This window comes from Adelges cooleyi, unplaced genomic scaffold (genome assembly GCF_023614345.1).
Source record: "Adelges cooleyi isolate 19-005CV unplaced genomic scaffold, UGA_ACOO_1.1 ACOO_flye_CR_arks_rails_tigmint_CR_PRNA_30, whole genome shotgun sequence".
Taxonomy (NCBI): Eukaryota; Metazoa; Arthropoda; class Insecta; order Hemiptera; family Adelgidae; genus Adelges; species Adelges cooleyi.
In genome coordinates, this window is record NW_026095971.1 from 15159530 (window position 1) to 15179939 (window position 20410).

General features: G+C 31.5%; 2 protein-coding genes across 6 annotated transcripts in view; one reads left to right on the forward strand and one right to left on the reverse strand.

Moving 5' to 3' along the window:
• Positions 1 to 20410, forward strand: part of LOC126839273 (uncharacterized) — a 26213-nt gene continuing 5803 nt past the window's right edge. The window contains exons 1-3 of one of the 5 annotated variants that reach the window (XM_050574476.1): positions 11032 to 11165; positions 17746 to 18006; positions 18820 to 18992. The gene's annotated coding sequence lies outside the window, so the exon portion shown is untranslated. Of the gene's footprint in view, positions 98 to 11031; positions 11166 to 11238; positions 11457 to 15184; positions 16133 to 17745; positions 18007 to 18819; positions 18993 to 20410 lie in introns of those variants that run through there. The other 4 variants (XM_050574479.1, XM_050574475.1, XM_050574474.1 and 1 more) reach the window with 4 other exon arrangements.
• LOC126839396 (glycogen synthase kinase-3 alpha-like) lies at positions 11210 to 11896 on the reverse strand. The gene has a single exon (XM_050574713.1). It carries the CDS (start codon positions 11894 to 11896, stop codon positions 11210 to 11212), a length of 687 nt encoding a protein of 228 aa, XP_050430670.1.

The following is a 20410-nucleotide window of genomic DNA, read 5'->3' on the forward strand; positions in this document are numbered from 1 at the left end:
AGCATGGAAGCACCCAGCATGTTTATTAGTGTTTGCTGCGCTCCGACGCTTCAGTTCGAGTTCGCAGAAGGCACCGACAATTCAGCCACTTGTTAGGGTAAGTTGATTTTTATTTTATAAATGTTTTTTATTTATTACATTTATTTTACTTCGCATACAACTCTTTTATTACCAATTATATTTTGTTAATTAAAAAACATTATTTTTTAAAAAAATCAGCTGTAAAATTATAACCGGGAGATTTTTTTTAATAAACCTATTGTTGAGTAATAAGTGAAACCTTATAATAGTTGGGGCCAACGGTTCTGTGTAGAATTTTAAATTGCCGTTTTTAGAACGTCTACCGCACGGCCACGTACAAGACCGGCGTTTTTAATTGTTTTTATCGTAATGGTTGGTATAAGTCTACAAGTTAGCCGCATACAAAATTAATGTTGGATAAAATAATAGAAATTTGTATTATCTATTATCGACGTTACCTGTACACGCGGAGTTCTAACAGTATTTAGGGCTTGTGTTTATTTTAAAATATATTCAAGTTTGAAATTTGCAGTAAAATCTTATAAATAGGTTAATTTAAAACTATTACAAAAACATATACGAAAGATATTTTTGTAAAACGTAGAACTTGATTTTTTAAATATTAAAATGTTACTATCATATCGCTGTTGTTTAGGACCGGTATTGTATTATTGGACCATTATACAGTATACTAGCACACCATAAGTAATTGTATTGTACAACAATAATCGTTGTAAATGTATTGCCATTAACCAAAGTGCGTCTGTCAAATTTTAACTATTTTAATTACTATATTTCTATTTTGATTTCATAATGTTTCTGTTAGTGGTTCATTAATAGACGCAATGTTATATTCCCATCGGGTCTGAATTATTTAAGACGGCCCGTCCGTGTTGAACAGGTTTTAAACGCGTAAGCGCCTTACTCGTATGTATTATTACAATTATAATTATTTTAAAATAACCATAACTATTTTATAGTAATTGATGCTAACAATGTATCTACAAAAAAATACATATTTAAATACTGCATGTTAAAATGTAAACCCGAATTTTCTGCCAAAGCCACTTTTCGATAGTGTTTAAATCCCGATTTAATTTTTTTATCCGACACCCTAAAATTGCATACACAAAACGCCGTCTTAGCAAATTATCTGAAAATCCAATATCCGGACACTTTGTTTTCAACGGATTTATAGACTGGAAAATAATCGTTGCAAAGGCGAATCAAAAGTTTTACCAGTAACGTTCGTGTTCGGGGCCGTTTTTGACTGCGGTCATTGTGAAGTGAAAGTAGAAACATCTTTTTAACGATTTACAGTAATCCTAATAATAATAAAATGACCTCCAAGGACGCGCGGCGTCCGGCGATGGCCACCGCCGGTTGCATAATTGCGATCACACGTAAAATAAAAGCCCATTAACAAACCTATAATGTACAGCGCACCGACCCCTCGCTCGGTCACGCTTGTTGAGCCTACAATAATAATAATAATAATAACATACCAGCTAATACACAACTGCTTAAATATAAACGCGACCAAAAGCTCGTGTAATCGTAGACGGTTGCGCAAGAATATCGTTGCGGCTGACAGACTAAAAAGCGAACGCTAATGTTAATATGATATTATTATAAATGGGTGCGCTTGTATTGCCGGCGCCACACGGCTACAACTCTGGGGTTGTGTGGCCGACACCAAAGCCGTGAAAGTCGCATATACTTACAAAGTCCCCGTCTTAAGCCTAGCAGTTAGCAAATCCGTATGGACGGATTTAAAAACAAATTATAAATGTGCAATTGGTAATTATTTTTTTATTTTCGTGGTGTTAGACTTTTCAAGGTCCCTCGGGTCCGGTTTCGTCCGACATTTCCAACCGTGTCCCAACAAAAATATTTACGACAATAATAATATTTACTATGTGTTTGTGTTTTCATCCGTTTCAAACTCTCGGGTGTTTCGAATTTGAAAAGTCGTATCGAACCTTCGGCCGACGGTCGCCTAACGGAGGCCGTCGTTATTCGGGACATCGCATCGTATCAATTATATATGATTATAATAACTGGAGAGCGGATTTAGAGGTTTTCACTTGTATTTACTGTCTACATAGAACTTGACGGGGTCAACAATTTAGGACGAAATATCGATTAAATTCGTTGAAAAAAACATGTTGTCCATGTAAGAGTATATTTAAGGGATAAGAGAGTATTTTCAATTGATTATGAAGATTTTCATAACATAGAGATAATTTAAATAATATCTGTAAAAAAAAATATTTGTGTCCAGTTTCATTACTTTTTAGCTTTGATAGAATGAAATCATAAAGATAAAATAGTGATTATAGTAATATTTTAAAGTTCCGTATTTAATTTTAATTTTATGTAATAAAATAGTTCATATTAGTAATATTATCTAATATTTTTCGTGTGCCCTAATAAATCCGCTTGGAATCTTATAGATATTAGTTAACCAAATACAAATACTCAATCCAGAGTTAGGGTGTTTTTAAAACTCTCAACAACTATTTAAATTTTTAATTTAGGTGTCGAACTTTTGTTAATTTGCCTTATTAGTATTTTAAAACTTCGGTGCAACTATCTAAGCTTAGGTTTTGTTTTATTTTCCTTATACTCGTATTTAAAGATATATTACAGAAATATTATAAGGTTTTATTAGTGCGCATTATTCAATAAAACCTTAAATAGTTCTATCTCTTGGTCTATAACTGCAGTAAAAGTATAGTAAAAACGGGAAGTTCCATTTATCATTATAATTTCCTGGTTCTATTAAAGCATCATGTGTTTCGCTGAATAACTACTGAAATAATTTTAATGTCCTTTGATTTTATTATATACAGATGAGCGGTGTACGAAAACGGTAACCGATTTTATGCGGGATCCCTACAGTCGAAAAAGGGATTCTTCTATTCGCTCGTCAATAAATGATGACAAAAGCTCCTCTATTGACGGCGGGAATCCTACATAAAATCGTTCCCCGTTCTTGTGTAGAACATAGCTTATCTGTATATTTTAGAATCAATGGTATGGCTTTTAAATCTTAAGCGCAAATATTTGTTCAAGTCAACGCAGCTTATCCTACAAAAAAACATAATATATAAAGTTTACCTACAGTACACTTCATAGTAATCACTAAATTCTCAGTTATGGAAATCATTAGCTACTATCATGTTGTACATATTATGCTAAGCGACCGCTGAAAATACTATACTTTAGTGATTAGTGTCTAACGGGTAGCAGATCCGACGACTTCCGGGTTTCTTTGCGATTCATATATTGGAATTACCCGACCGTGACTCAGACGTGTATATAAGAATTTCCTACCCGATTATAGAGATTAACACATACATAGATGAACCACATCATATACTTTTTTGGCAATTTTTGACATAGGCCATATTAACCATGTATTTGTGCCGAAAATTTCGTTATCATAACGGTTGTCGTATTGCACATTATGACAGTGACATATGTATGTGTATATTTTAATCTATGCCCGAAGTCAACACGATTTACTCTGATGACATTTACATATTATAATATAGTTGTACATTGCACTACTCGTACTTATATTATATTAAAATAATATGTGATAGTTCGTTGTATTTATCCGTGTGTTCGGTTTGTCGGAATCTATCCAAGTTAGATTTATTGTTTAATTCATAAATCAATGTCTATATAGCGTTGTGAGAAAAACAACGATATTATGGATGGCGGTCCGCCTTATTACGTGATGCCGTTGTGGTATTTCATAAGTTTCCGTTGTTGATCTTGAATCGGTTATGATGGCTTTTTGTACACGCGACACCACGTTTGATGATGATGATTAGTAGTAGTATGATGCACTCGTATGGGAAGTTCGGTTACCACGACCACTTGTTGGACTTAAACCACATAATATAAGCGCAAGTCACGCGGTCGCTTTAATATGTCTAATATAAAACAACGGGTCGACCTAGACCTTAAACTCGGCTCGACAGATAATTTATAAAAAAAGACTTACGCAACTGAGTTTTAAAAAAAACCAGTTGGTCGCACTCGTTACGTTAATATTTCTGATTCGTTCATAAAATAGAAATATCAATAGATATATAAAGATACATCGATTACATAACGTTATTTAATAACCGTGACATTGAAATTGCCAACAATAATGTAATATAGGAGCAGGGTATGTAAAATGATAAAAACGAACTATCTATAAATGATCCTACTCCGATTTATTTACCCGATAGCTGATAATTGTGTAACCAAGTAGCTGTATAAATATTGTTAAAGATTGTTTAGCCTTGATCGACACGGATCCGCCAAAATTGTAATAACAAATAATAATTAACGTATTTCCTCATAACTGAGATAGATTTTTGTGTGTAGGACGTAGGTTATTTACGACTGAATCAAATTATAATAATAATTCTAACCTGGTATATTTTACTGACAGTCTAAAAAAACAAGCGAATGATTATAAACGAATAACATGTTGTTTCATTTATTATAGTTATTTTTATTATTGATTTGTTATAATTATCAAATAATAATTAGTTTAAGACAAAAGGAAACTGTTTTTGACTTTTAAGGAGTATAATACGTTTTTAGATCGTTAATAAGCTATAATAGACATTTTTAACTAGATTAGCAAAGCTGGGCAAAGGACAATGGGCATTTTACACAACTTTTTGCTTCCACCGTTTTTTTTTACTATAAATTCTGATATTTTTGATTACTTGAATTACAGATGGGGAATTGCAAGTGCAAAACTAAGTCACTTGTTTTACCACTCCCCAGCATAACACCGTTTCTGATTATACTGTGTGCTTTTTACAAGTCTTGTTATCCGATGTATAACAGATCTTTTTATTTGAATTAAATGCAAGATAGGAATATAGAATTGTAATTCGCATTGTTATTCAGTCATATCATTATAATAAATTGATATCTATCCAAGCTCGACATCGTGTACATTTTACTGGACTACTCTGAGCAATACAACACAACAACTGCAGTCGTATGTGTTGGCATAATCTGTTTTTATGCGACTTAACTACATAAGATATATGGCGATATATTGTTAACATTTTTTCGCAACAAGCATCGTTTGAACGGAGCAGGTACGGGCGTTTTTGGCACGTTATAGATATATTAAATAATTGAGTAATAGATAATAATATAATAATAACGATGATATAAGAGGTTCGAATAATAAACTATATAGATACTCTTTAGGTTGTAGAGTGTCCCACAAAGATTTGACAAATGAAATAACTTTTGTTCTAGCGAATATTTGTTTTGTTTAAATTAATTAATATTCATTTGCGCTATAAACATCACGTTTTTCTTGCACTTGACCGTTTTACTTTTTTAAATTATTTTTTTATATTTTTATAAATTTAAGATAGCCATTCCATTCAGAATTAACATTTTAGATAGTTACTTTTAAAGTTATTTAAGTTTAAAGTTTATGATGGGAGGTGGAGTGTAGTAGAGTAATGCGTGCAGATAAAAATATCTCTACTATCCACCCTTCCTCCTAAACTTAAACAACTAAAACTAAGTATTCAAAACTGGTTATCGACCAGTCAACGTTTTCAGCAAATTATTCTTAATTTAAAAAGTTAATCAAATATATACGTTATCATTTAAGTTACTAGAAAATAATAAAAAAAAACTACAAAATACAATTATTTTAAGAAAAAAACTGGTGTAGGACGTTAAAAGAATCACCCGGTATATATATATTTAGTTTCATATTAAAACTCACGAAGGTACATGCGTAGAACGTGTGTACCAAAAGGCAATTGGTAATACTAACGCTGTACTCTTGTCTAGTTAAGAGTAGCGAGCTCGAGTACCGAGTGACTTGTATATGAAACGAAATAAATTGTAAATAATAATTTAAAATATAATATTAAACATTTGATTAAAACAGGATGATGAACGGCTGGTGATTTATTGCGTTGTTTACCTACGCGGCCAGTATATGCCAGCTGCAGGTTACGCACTAAAAGTCAAATTAATTGGATCGAATTCCGCGAACGTTACTGTAATCTTAATTAATCGAAAATGCGCACATATTTCGCACTATAATATTATTATAATAAATTAGATTAATTTTATAATTAGGGCTTGGAAGTTCACGCATTTGCATGTTTTTACTCAGTGATACATATCATAGTTAGGTGAGCTACACCCTACGAAGTCCAAATTCAATGTAGAAATACATAAAAAGTTATATTTGTTTAAGCTTTTAAATAATAATGATGTATTTTTATAAAAACTTTTTTAAATGAAAAAACTAAAAAGCTTTAAAAAAATTGATAGATATCATATATAAATTAGTATACCTATTTATTTCTATATACGAGGAGGAGTGACCGAGTGGGTAAGACGTTAGTGTATTTGGCGCTAACTGTCGCCGGTTCAATACTTGGTCACGGGCCGGGCGCTCCGTTTGCCGGTCGAGAAATTGTCAGGTAAAAATAAGCCAGAATTCTCCTCTCTGGTGACGGACTTAACGACCCGTCCTGGATAGTGAATTCGTCGAGAAATCATCTCATGTGGCAGCGTTGGGCCTTCATGTCCCGTTAAGCTACATGATGATGACATTTATATATATATATCGTTTATATTTATACTCATTAGTCATTTAGCAGTCCGACCTCAACCAAAGGTGAAAAATTATGTAGCTTTGCATTAAACATACATGTCTATTTATAAAACAATATTTTCAGTTCGATGGTCGACATTTCACATTAGTTGTTTTTTTGTAATATATTCTTGCAGAATAACAAAAATAGTAAAATTTAATAAACATTTCTCGTATGCACCCGTGCATACCTTTCATGACCTTTTTGGTCATAGAACACGACGAAAATCTTATCGGGATCACGTTATGACTCGATTTAAGTAAAATGATGTGGATTTCTTATTTGTTTATAAATAAGTTGGTTTATTTGTTATCTATAAAAATAGATAACAAATGAACTTTCAGAATTATATGCAAGGAAATTAATGAAAGTAAGCGTGTGATTTGTGAATATTCTTTAGTTTTACACAACTCACCCCTTCATTATAAATATCCAACACAAAGGTTTAATAATACATTTCTTTATTCTATACAAATATCGTTTTCAGGCTAAAATGGTAACTGAAAAAACACTTTTTAGATACGCTTAGCATTGTTTAAATAGTTTGCATGCATAATTTATTGTTTTATTACGCGGGTCAATGGCCAAGTTAAATATTGATAAAAATGACTTAAAGGGCTAGAGCAGTTTATTTGCTAACATTATGTGTGGGCTTAACATTTTTTAGTTTTAACACTCCAAGAACCCGTTATTTGCACCAATCCTACAAAAGTCCAATCTACAAATCTAGCCCAATCTAGCCCAATGCATCTACATATTTATGTTATGTCTGTTATCGTACAATATAACAATAATATGCAGACCGTATAGAACTTTTGTACTATCTGCGGGTTGTTAATAAGGTCAAGAAACCCGATTAAGTAACATTATGAGCGTTAACAACAATAGTAATAATTTAAGACCGAGTATAAATCGGTTATTATTGATTCAACGGGAAAAAAATACCTATTGTATATTATAGGTAAACGATGCCTTATCCGTTATCGTGTCCTCGTAAGTTAAAATATTTCACGTAAACTTTAACCTTATTTTAAAATATTCGTGCGATAAACTACAAAACATATAGATATATATATATATATAAACTAATTGTATGCAATAAAAATGAAAATATAAAACCGAAAGACTTTTGAGCCAATGCGTAGTGTAGTGCATGAATGGCATAGTGTATTCATAATATGATCGCAAGTAGTGACCCAATGTTGTTACTGACGTTTTTTTTGTTTTTATTTTATTTAATTGGAATCGTCGGCAAGCCTTGTACGTTTATCGCTCATCGTTATTATTTTTTTTCTCATTCTTCGTTTGTAAGATTATAATTATTATTATTTTTTCTTATTTATAAGTATACCATATATATATACGTATGTATATAAATTAATATCACTGCGCACACTTTAGGGTCATCAGATAGGTATATTGTACGGCAGCACAGCCTTGTGTCAGTTTTATATTATTTATTTATTATTATAATAATACGTACATTATGCGCATTTTTTCTCTCGTCGTAGCCGTTTTTTATACAATTTTAATGCGTTTTACACGTATACGCATAACACTGTTGTCCTCAATGTTCAGCAACCGTGAACCAAAAACCGGAATAAATCAGACGGACGCTTTCGATGCTAGAGGTATTATGCGAGCGCAAATTTACAAAGCTAAGCGTAGACCGTAGTTACAGGTGAACCTGGACCGTATCCCTTTGTGCGTCATTCAAACAGCGTTCGCAGTAAATATCTGTAAAAGTACTATAGGAACGGCTACGTCATAATTGACTATAGGAGAAATGGCCGCGAATAGCAAGGTCCGATTTGGATTTTTTTGGCAATGGAAACAAAAATAACGTATTTAACAAAATTCCCATAGTAATTTATGATCCGGTTAAAGTATGTCGGCAAAGCGGCAATGTCGTTGACCCTGAAAATTTTTCCGCTCAAATAGATGCACCAACAAAATATATCTAACCAAAAATATCTAAACCTGAAACACTAAAGTCTGATGAGTACTTGGCTGTTTTAACTACAGCCGATGCATAATATTACTATAAACGAGACGGTCAAGTGTCATTACTCATTAGCGAAGGCAATCTACTTAATCGTACAGAACGCGCGAAATCTCCGAGGATGTATCTACTTTTAACCAGTAGCGTATCCAGAGGTCATCTGGGAAAGGGTTATTTTAATTAGATACTTATCGAGGGTAAAAAATGTTTTTTTCCGTTTTTGTTATTCGCCAAGATAATATGATCTAAACACTGCATTTTCCCTTCTACAAAAACCTCATCGCTTCTGACAATGCCTATGAAGCAACATGAAGTTATAGTTGGCTTTGACCTTAACGAGAATAAACAATTTTTAGATATTATCCGTTCTGGATTTCAAAAGTTATCGCTGTGAACCGTTAAAATGTTGAATAGACAGTCAACAAAAATATGATATGTTTCATTAAACATATACGCGGTTCATTGACGTACATTCTGCGTTCGGTTTCTTATTGTTTTCGCTTTCGTTAATTAAATACATCAGAAAAACATCACTCGAGTACGATGCTCGATGGGCGATGGCCCTTTCTGCGTTTTTTTTATTTCTTATATTATCGACTATTCGCCTGTAATATGATAAATGATGTACCTATTAATCGTTATTGTTAATTATGCAATAATACTTATTCTCTTTAGGCAGTTACTAATGCTCTCGAAAACATGACAATAAATTACATTAGGTATATTCTTTATATACAACAATATAAACTTAATAAATAATATTATACAAAATCCCGATAAAAAAAAACAATAATATTATAAAAACTATTCATAGTTGTGGTTTATTTAATTTCGGCTTTTATCTCTTCTATATTTTTTGAGTTAATGATTCACTATGTGTGTTCAACTATTTTTGTAAACTATTCTTTAAACCAGTTTGAATTTGTACAATGGGTTTTTTTATAATAACTTTGACTAATTTTAAATTGAAATAGTTCATACCCTTATTATAATTTAAATGAATTAATAAGATTTTGACCAATATATTCCATTATTACTTTAAAGTTCTCAACAGCAAAAAAACGGTACACAATTTAAAATTATTTAGCACATGCTTCGTAATAATTTAAAGATCTCGAATAAATTGCGTTTATGAAAAAAAACATTTCTTAAAACGAAATTAAATACAATTATATTAATTTTAATTTTTAGTACACTGTATTTTTAGTAAATTATCAAAATATTCTTAATCACATTCATTACATATAAAAAACTTCCCTCCTACTTTTTACTACTACCTCTATATCTAAATTCAGTGTATTTAAAAATAAAAACAATATATTTTACGTGTAACTTCGTAAATCTACAAGCGTATGACTATGCCCTATGGCCTAGTCTATACTGAATACTGATTTAAAAAATATTTTTCCAGAGCACTTATTTTCCTTTCTAGCAAAATATAAACTTCATTGGTTTATTAGTATTTGTTTGACAAGCGCAGTCCGTGTATCGTTACTAATATTTTTTCTATGCATAACACGATCATAATTATTTATTTTGAATTACATTTTAATTCAAGGAGATACGTCCGAATATTTTGAAGAAACATCGAATACGCACCTTCTTATCATTTGTGTGTTTATTTATTATATTATTAATGCATGAATAATCAAATAAAAATAATAATACATTTTTATACACTGCAACGCGGTAGTGCGAAACAAAAATAACGACGCTTTTTCTACACAACGTAGAGCGTCAAGGCGATTTGCGCAAGCATATTATTAAAATCAAATTCGTCCAATCATTTGTTTCTCAAAAATTGAAAAAAACATCATGACTCTAGTTAGGAAGTAACGAGATACGTGCCGTTAGTGTGTGAATAAAATACGAATTGTATGTCACTGTGTCAGTGACAGAATATGTATTTACATACCTACTATTTATTTGTTTTAACCACTTTTTAAAATAATAAAAAAACTCATAATCTAAGACCCGATCCTAAAAAATGAACGACAAATGCTATCCCCGGGGAACCGCCCTTGACGCATCCAGCATAATATTATTATCCCATTTAGCAAGTCATTTGGCAAGAACCTCGAGTATAATATAGTCGCCCGTGACGCATTTAAGTTATTTTTTCATCGACCACTGTTCCGTCATTGATTTTATAACCTTAGTATCAACTATCAAGATATATCTATACAACAATAATAACGTTATTATTATTATTGTTGTTGTTACTAATTATTTTACGATAAATAATAAACAGTAGCCCTCCAAAAAAACGGAAGCGCCGTTACGATTTGTCGGAGTTTCGCTTGCGTCATTGATTATACTTTTGTTCCAATGACGATTAGTGTATGGGCCTTTGGTCGCGACGGCTACCTATGGCGTTTAGGTCAATCGAACGTCGACTGCATTCTGAACCGCTCGACGACCGCGTACGCGCTTAATTCGTCTGCATCTAGATACGATATAACTATTGCCTACATTTTTACAAGGTAAGTTCATTTACTTCTATAATTTTTGTTTCTTGGACAATCGTTTAAATACAATTTTGCAAACGCTCGTTAGGTAGAAGTGCATAGAGTAGGTGGCCGGCCGCGATCATTTCCGTATCGGTGAAGTCGAACAGTGGAGGAAGCGGTCGACCGCCCGGTAGTCGAAAGCCCGCACGTCGCAGCTCGTCGTAACATTTGTGGGCACATGCAACCAAGGCCGTCGGTCTGCGCGAGGCCGTCAGCCTTAACGTCCAATCCACTAACCGAGCCGCTTCGGGTGGCGCCGTCGCGGTAAGCGTTTCTCGTGGTAGTCGGGTAACTAGGGTTCGCTGTTCTTCGGTGGTGGAACCCGGAAACGCGGGCTCGCCAATCATCAACTCGGCGTAAACGCACCCTGCGCTCCATACGTCTACTGCGCTCGTGTAGCCGGTGGCGCCGAACAGCAGCTCGGGTGCCCTATAGTGTCGGGAACATATGTATGAGGCGTTCGGCCGACCGTCTGTCAAGTCTTTGGCGCTGCCGAAATCACACAGTTTTAACGCACCCGTTTCTGGATAAACCAAAAGATTGCGGGGCTTTACATCTCTGTGACACAAGCCCATCGCGTGAACATGTCCTAGCGCTCTAAAAAGTTGGTACGTGTACAGTTTGGCGTAAGTCGAGTCAATCGTCAAGCCGACGTCAGCGTATTGGCGGATTACTCTGTGCATGTTGGTCGGCGCGTATTCCATGCCCAAGTTTAATCGGACGTCCGGAACTTTCCCTGCGTTTAACCACCGCCGTTTATTTAAGATTAATAACATTTGCCGCGACCTGTACCCCCCATAGCAAACGGTGGTGACAAAGGTTTTTGTCGCTGACCCGAATAGTAAAAGAACAACAGCTGGATCACGTTTGGGTGCCGCCCTAGACGCTTGTGCGCTTCGAGCTCGCGGATCCTGTCGTACTTGCCGGCCAACGGAATTTGCTTGACGGCCGCCACCCGGTTTGCATTGTCTAGCCGCACTAGGTACACGGTGCCGTGAGTGCCAGCGTCCAAAACGGTGGCTCGACCAGACGACATGCGGTAGTCGATTTCGGAAGATTCGCGATCAGAAACGTCCAACGAATGTATTGGCGGCTCGCGGGGCCTAATGAATCCGTTCATTTCCTACGGACAAATTCTAATAGTTGTTGTTGATTTTTTTTTTTTTTGAAAGCGACACGTGGTCGTTGTCAGGCAGATGTATTGTTATTGTCGGTCGGACGTCTCTCAAGTACACTTGCACTGCTGACCGATTTTTCGCCGAGCACATTGACCTTCAATAGCACGCACGTAACAACATGTGCTGCTTGTTTTTTTAAGCTGTTCACTAATACCAAATAAGATACTGCTTTAATAATATGAAGGGCACAGGGGAAGAAGGGTAGTAATCCTTTTATGAACATTTTTTTTCAATGTAATATGCCATCAATTTTTTTTATTTATGTCAATGGATTGTTTAAATAAATACATTTTTAGTAGAATAGCACTTAATGTGGTTTTTTTTGTTCTTATGTAAGAGGAAGAGGAATTCAAGAACTTTGTTTTTGCTATACTCTAAAATTTTTATACATGGACTACTACCCTTCTTCCACCGTGCCCTTCATATATTCAGTGTGTTTTTTTCTCATACTATAACAAACACGACAATAAATAACATAAATAGAATTCCCCCTTTAAAATTTTAGACCCTTTAATTTTATAGACTACAACTACAGTTAACAGTCGGAAGACGAATATATTATATCTAATAATAATCATTGTTTTATGCACGTCTAATATGCTATAGGTACGTACATATTTACCACAAATAAGTGCTCAGGACACAATTATTCTAGAAATATAAAATAAATTAAAAAGAAAAAGTAATTTCCGTATTAACAAATAACTAAATATAATATAATAGTTATTGATGTTGAATCTTAAATCTACATAGGTATTAAATAATAATAATTATTCTAGGACTGACTGGTCTATGTTTCAAACATAATATCCGTTATTGTTATTAACCGGAGAGCTATAACAGTTACTGATAAGTGATAAATAATAATAATTGGTTCTTCGATTGATTGCCGAACAACACAAAAACATTCAATAATAAATTTTTACATACCTAATAAATTAATTAAGTTACATCATTTGCATAATAATTTGATAGCTGACAAATAGATTTTATAACCTATTCCCGTTTTATGCATAACAATTCGTTTCTTTCTATATTAATTATTTATCATAGGTTAAAAATATTACATCATTTAAAATGACTGATTCTATTATCATCATATAGATGTATTAAATATTTATCATATATTACAATTTGATGTTTGGCTATTTGCAACAGTTATGCTGTAAATATAGCAAAAGTAGTTGTTTTTATATTTTGTTTTATCATATTATAATCGATGTCAATATATATTGTGTTACTAAGTTAAATGTAACCTTTAAATTAGTTGCTTACGTGATATTTCTTTGAAATCTATCACCTGTGTCGCAACATTGAGTTAAACGGTTTTCACCACTCGCTATATTATAGTTACAAGATAGGTTAAGGATTTATAGACACTAATCATTATAGTGACCAATATCGATATAATTGTTGACACGAAAAACTAGTATTTTACCGATTCAAGCAATAATAACTGACCTTTGTTTAATTAGTTTAAAATATGTCATAAATTAATATTAATAAATGATATTTATAACTATTATCATAGAACGACGATATGTGAACAAAATGTAAATAATCTACAACCATTACGAAATTCGAATCTTTGAATATTATTTATAAATTTAATGGCGTTATGCAGAAAGCAACCATCCCAAAAATGTACTTTTTGGATATAGTTGAATGGCGTTATGCTAAAAGTAATTATCCATCAAAGTTATGAAAAACGAGAGTTTAGTAGAACGAGGTAGACAATTTTAGATTACGTATTTTACAAAATACAACCAAACCAACATTGAAGTGGAGTGCTATCTATCATTGTTTTAAAATTATATCCAAAAAGTACATTGCCTATATATAAATGTATATATTTATGTTATTTTATTTTACATTTCATCGTAATTAATGTACCTATAATTACTACATACTATACTAGACTATAATATTGACATATTATAGTCAATAGTGTATTATTTTCATCGATTAGGATTTCATGCAGAGCTGTGTTATCTTTAACTATCAAAAGTTTATTTAACACATTTTATGTATTTTTAGCTCATAAATGTTGAGATATTTTATATATTTTTGTATGGTATTTTTCATACGATTACTATTGTTTTCATTTTCCAATATATTTTTAAATTATGCATTATCATGAGATAGTTATTATAATATTATCATTAAGAAGTATAATATGCTATAATGAAGTTTGTTCTATTAGGCAATGTTTGTATGTCAATATTGTAAATGCCTTAAACACATTAGAATAATTGACTGTTAATATATTATACAAATAGACAAGTTCATTTTTAATTTTATTATCATATAACATCAACAAGTCAAACTAATAAATTAACAACTTAAAATACTTAGATGTAAGCGATATTTCAATGACATACGATTACTTATTTATAATATTTATAGTAGTCAACTATTGACAACATTTACTTTTCTCAGATACATAGAAGCAATATAATAAGATCACTGGTCAGAGGTTTTATTATCAAATATGGTAGTACCTCGTTAGTTATGATAAAGCGCTATATTTAAATAGGTATTTATACTTTTTTTTTGTATTAATCGCAAATAATACTCGCAGTTTCTTTTAATTATTAATACATTCAATATTACTAACTATACATAAAATAAAAACTGCTGAAAATCAGCTCGTAATCGTTCGTTGTAAATTATTATCTATAAAGAGATAGGTCGTATGATCAAATATGATCCGGATGCATGAAACAGTCTAATGGGTACGATAAACAAGTTTATATTTAATATTCATATAACTACTTAATAGTTAGAAATTAAATTTTTTTTTTAACGTACCTATAATTTGTGTTATGCATTGAAATTGATTTAATAGTTGTTAATAGCTATTATTAACTAATAATTAATTATCAATTAATAGTTTGTACTGTTGATATAAATACATGTGATAGATATATAAATAGCTTTGTAGGCTATGGGACTTCTTAAACCTTTTGTTTATTTCCATGGTTAAAGGAATCATACAGTTAGTTGACTTACATTTTTGGACATTTTAAATCGGAGAATGGACGGTTTTCTTTTGAGGGTTAAAATACATTTTTCTCGATCTTGGGGCTTTAAGGTTGAAACAACTTTTAAAGGACAGCATTGATTTTAAAATATATGTTAAAACAACGTTAATAGAAACGATAAATATTATATATATAATGTATATAAAGTTGAAAAGCATTCACACTTCCTGCACATATATGGAACGACTATTTATAATTAATCTTCGCACGTCCGGCGCGTCTGACCCTTAAGCGTTTACAGTATGAATACATAACAAACATTTTTCATGTAACGAAATCGTACGTATAATTTACATAGTAGATTTTCCTAGTAATAATAACTGTATAGGTCTGTTGGTAGCTCTAACAGTAATTACTATAAAGTGAGTAGGTTAATCTTTCACCGACTTTAAATTATAGTAATTAATAACTGTGTACTAAACAACTCACTCGATAGTATTAATGGCCGTTGGCCATGCGTTACCGATCGCCTATGACAATATAACTAAATCTGCAGGGAATGCGACGACCACCGCAGTTATCCTTGAAAAACCCCGGATGCGAATTTGTTCACTATTACACCGTTCTTCCGTCAAACAAGTACCTACGTCAACGAGTTCTCACTTATCAATAAAGCCAAAGAGGCATCTTCCTCTGTTGCGTCATAGTACAGTACCGACAACAATTGAAAAACTAATGCATATCTTAGAAAACTATTTAAAAGAGCGAGCATAACGAGGTAGGTGAAGTTGCAGGGCTGCGGGAATTAAAATGCTAAATGCGAATCTGTAGATAGTAAAAATATTAAATATCCATACAAATCATTGTAAAAGCAATAAAGTGTTCAAAATGGATTAGGGTTAATTGTCTATAATAATTTGTTACTGTTGTTACTCAAGACTACCGCATTATACAAGGAAGACATTGCATTTCTCCGTAGCAGATTCCCTACGGCCCTTGTAGTGTTGTTTTCTTTAAATTATTCAAATTATTATAATTATACATTATTAAGTTTCAGTACAAATGATTCATACTCGAGTTACCTAAATATGCCTTATTATATTATAAGTTGTATAAGCACACAGGTTAATCGATAATTATTTCAAGGAAATTACAAAATGTAAACAATCTAATTAAGTTTATTATTCATTTTTGGCATACATATCGGATATAAATGCTTGTATTGCATATATTTTGTAAAAAAAAAACCCCAGTTCCGGCTATTTATTAAGGGGCAAAATATAGGCATAATTTGATAGACTTATAGTGGTTACAGCCGTACAGGGTTAATATTAGGTAATTATTACAGGATTTTCGGTTATACGTGTATTTACATATTGGCTTTGCTAACGTTTTGGAAGCCTTTCGTTTTCTATCTTCAGGGCTGTGTTGCGTGCTAGGTTCTATGTTACTCGTTGCAACCTACAGGTATCAGCGGAACGAGTATCATCAAACCTAGCACGCAAAACTGCCCTAAGGATGGAAGATGAAAGGCTTTTGGAATGTTGACAAAGCCAATATGTAAATACACGTGTAACTGAAAATCCTGTAAATAATTTATATGTAGTGTTCTTGAAGACCCTTTAACTATATTAACAGTATAATATAACAGAGTATCCAAAATATATACTAAATTATACAGTAATACTGATGATCTATACTATAGATCATCTTTACATCTTGCATAATGTAATATCTATAGATATTACATTACGAAAGATGACCAGTTGCAAATTTTTTTTTACAATTTACTACACGAGAAAAGAGACCCGACTTGTAAAACCGTAACTTTTTGTTTAAATTTGGTTATATTTTACAGTTGTCAAATTTGATTAAAATAATTACAACCTCAGAAAAGTTCCTTTTAAGTAAACCATAATAATTTTAGTTTTAAAAGGTTATTATAGCATTGGAAATAGTAGTTTTGAAAATCGGTAAATCGTGAACTGTAGTTTGTAACATATTATCGAAATTTCCATTTAGGTGGAGTATGTTTTGTAGCAAAAATGACACCGAGACCGGTCGCCTTAATTTATTTTTTCCTCTAGTCCACTATTTTATTCCAATTTCCATTAATAGTGTACCTCGGTGTTATTCAATATTATTGCTTAGTATATTTATTTGGAACAAATTCATACAATACCAAAGTGTATCTAATGTATATAGTTTATTACTTACACACAATATAGTGCGTTATAATCATCTGTATGCAACATGAATAAATGTATAAACATTTTTTTATATAATTTTTTTTTAGCTTTTATTAGCAAATTAATTATTTTAATAACTATGAAATCAGACGGGGGTACTTTGTGATTTTTTTCACCATGGTTTTTAAATTTTATTTTGCAGATATAATACGAGTACATTCAAGGCCGTCCCATTGCGTATAAAGTAGAAGTACGTGTCGTATTCAGTCTTTGTCTAAAGGATCTTAAATAGTTGTCTTGAACACATATACAGCTAACAGCTGTAGATAATTGATCATCGATCGCAAACAAGTCATAAGATAAAGAAGACCGATTAAGTAATAATATATTGCACGTGTATAATAGCCAGCCAGGTCGGTGAGCTGTTCTTACGCGGGAAAACCTACACTCAATAATTATACAGGTAAAATATTATAATGGCCACGTGCAGCGATAGTGGTTTTTACGGGTTAAAGAATATCAGGCAAATGCAAGTGCTGTGGTCGATGCCTAGTAATTAGTATTCACTAAAAATAGATAAAATATATGCTAAAAATACATAACAATAGGAATTAATTGGCAATTATTTTTTAGCAAAAATGGTGAAAACCAAGACGAGACGACTATTGAATTGATAATCAACCATCGTTTAAAATTTGTAAATCTATATGAAAATTATATAGTATGCCAAATAATGTTAATAGTCTATACACTGTTTGATTTTTTTTTATGAATTTGATTAAAAAAATTGAATCCTTTTAATTTGTACAATGAAAGTAGTTCAATAATTAGGGACGTTAAGTAATTTTTGAACAATTTTTCTGGTTATTTTATTGTATAAATATATTCAATTAATTTGTATATGTGTTTGTTAATAGAATAAATGCATAATAGTAATTTACACATTATACATTTAATTATTCAAATTAAAATCATTGGCCTTTTAATTTATATGACACTAAATAGTAAATTGCCTATACTATGTATTTATTAATGATTTATCGAAACTAACGTCTAGCTATTTGATCTAAATATCTATTTCCATTTATATATTTTAATAAAAAAATAGAATTGAACACAAATATTTGTATACATACATTCGTATGCCATTGACAGTTGATGTTTTTTTAATTAAAATAAACGTTACATTGGATATATGTCTATAGTCTGTATTAGTTATTTTTGTCAAAATTGAAAATAATATATTTAATGCTTATTCGTCCTTTTATTATTTAAGGTGCTGTACAAGTATAATTTGTATTAATCATTCAAGAAATGAAAGCTCTCCAACATTTTTTTAAAAATATGTTCAAGATTTTACTTATTATTATTTCTTAACAATTTGTCCTGTCTAACTTCTTATTTAATATTAAACGAATATTATAGAAAAACAGAACAAATATGTATGAGGTGAGTTAACTCATCATCGTTATGTATAATAAAATGATAAGTATCAACCATTTATTGACATTAGTAAAATTAGGTAGGTACTGTATATTTTGTAATTATTATAATCATATGACGCTGAAAATAGCGTACACAACTGTTTCTTTGTAATGAGAAATTATGATCATTTTTAGAGATTAGCAGGTTATAGTCACACGGACTGAGTTGCTGACAAAAAGGATTCTTTGTGGAATAGTTTAATGAATTAAAAGTTTAATACTACGTAACTTAAGTTAAAGTTTCTTTATTATTATTTTTGTTACATTTTTAAGATAAACCTAATTTATTTTTAATGCTCGGCTCATAAAAAATAAGTTTGAGTTCTCTAAATGCCTTGAGTCTTAATAAAATAATTAATGTACCTATTCATTTAATTCACAAACAATTTATTTTTTCAGTCAAGTTTAGTGGGTTAGAAGTGCATTAATCTGCTTCAGTCAGTCACTGTAGTCCATGTTTCATAAGAGTATAATTTAAAACAAATTTTGTTCTAAATAATGTACTGTAAATAAATTGGAAATCGGTTAAGAAAATGTTGTAGAAAGTATGGAAGTTCTCGGTTAACGGAACTACTATTATACAACATACCTATTGGTTATCAAGACTACTGTACAAACCGTGTATGCCATTAACATTTTGTACAATTACGAAGTATTAAAATATAAAATAAAACCGTAAAAAAAAAAATCATCATCATTTAAAAAAAAAAATAATTTATTTAAAGCGGATATTGAATTAATATGGTATTATTAAATGTTAACATTAGCAGAACATGAATTGGTCGAAGTATGACTAATTAATGATACTAGCCGACTCACTAAATTGTTTTTAAACACTGTCCGTTTCCATGATTCCTCAATATTTTGTGTATGATCACCTGTATTTAGGTCCACATAATGACAAAAGTATAGGAATGATACACAACCTAATAATGTCTCACAATAATTGTGCTATTATAATCTTTGGTATATGCAGATTGTAAATATAGATTCTGTATTGATTGTTGTTGTTATTTATTGTCTTTTACAAAATACAGTTATTTTTATAAAAACTTTAATAATTTTCAAAGATTAAAATATTTTTTGTACATGACGTGATCGATTTAATAGTTAATAAAACTAAATATTCGAGTAAATTGTTTTTAGGCGGCTATAAGCTCCCATAAATTCTCCCTAGATTTATGCCAATGCCATATGGCACTATTCCTTGAAAATATAACTACTGGGTGTTATTTGCAAACAATTCATCTAGGCACACGCATGCACGCAATCTTACAAAAAATCCACAACTTGAGCACATGATTTTACTTATTAATTTAAAAGAACCTTCGAACCATTATTGTTTTTTTTTTCGAAAAAGAGCTATTATATGGGCAAGTCAAG

Coding starts and splice junctions, on each gene's coding strand:
- LOC126839396 (XM_050574713.1), bottom strand. CDS start 11,896: ATGGAATACGCGCCGACCAACATGCACAGAGTAATCCGCCAATACGCT.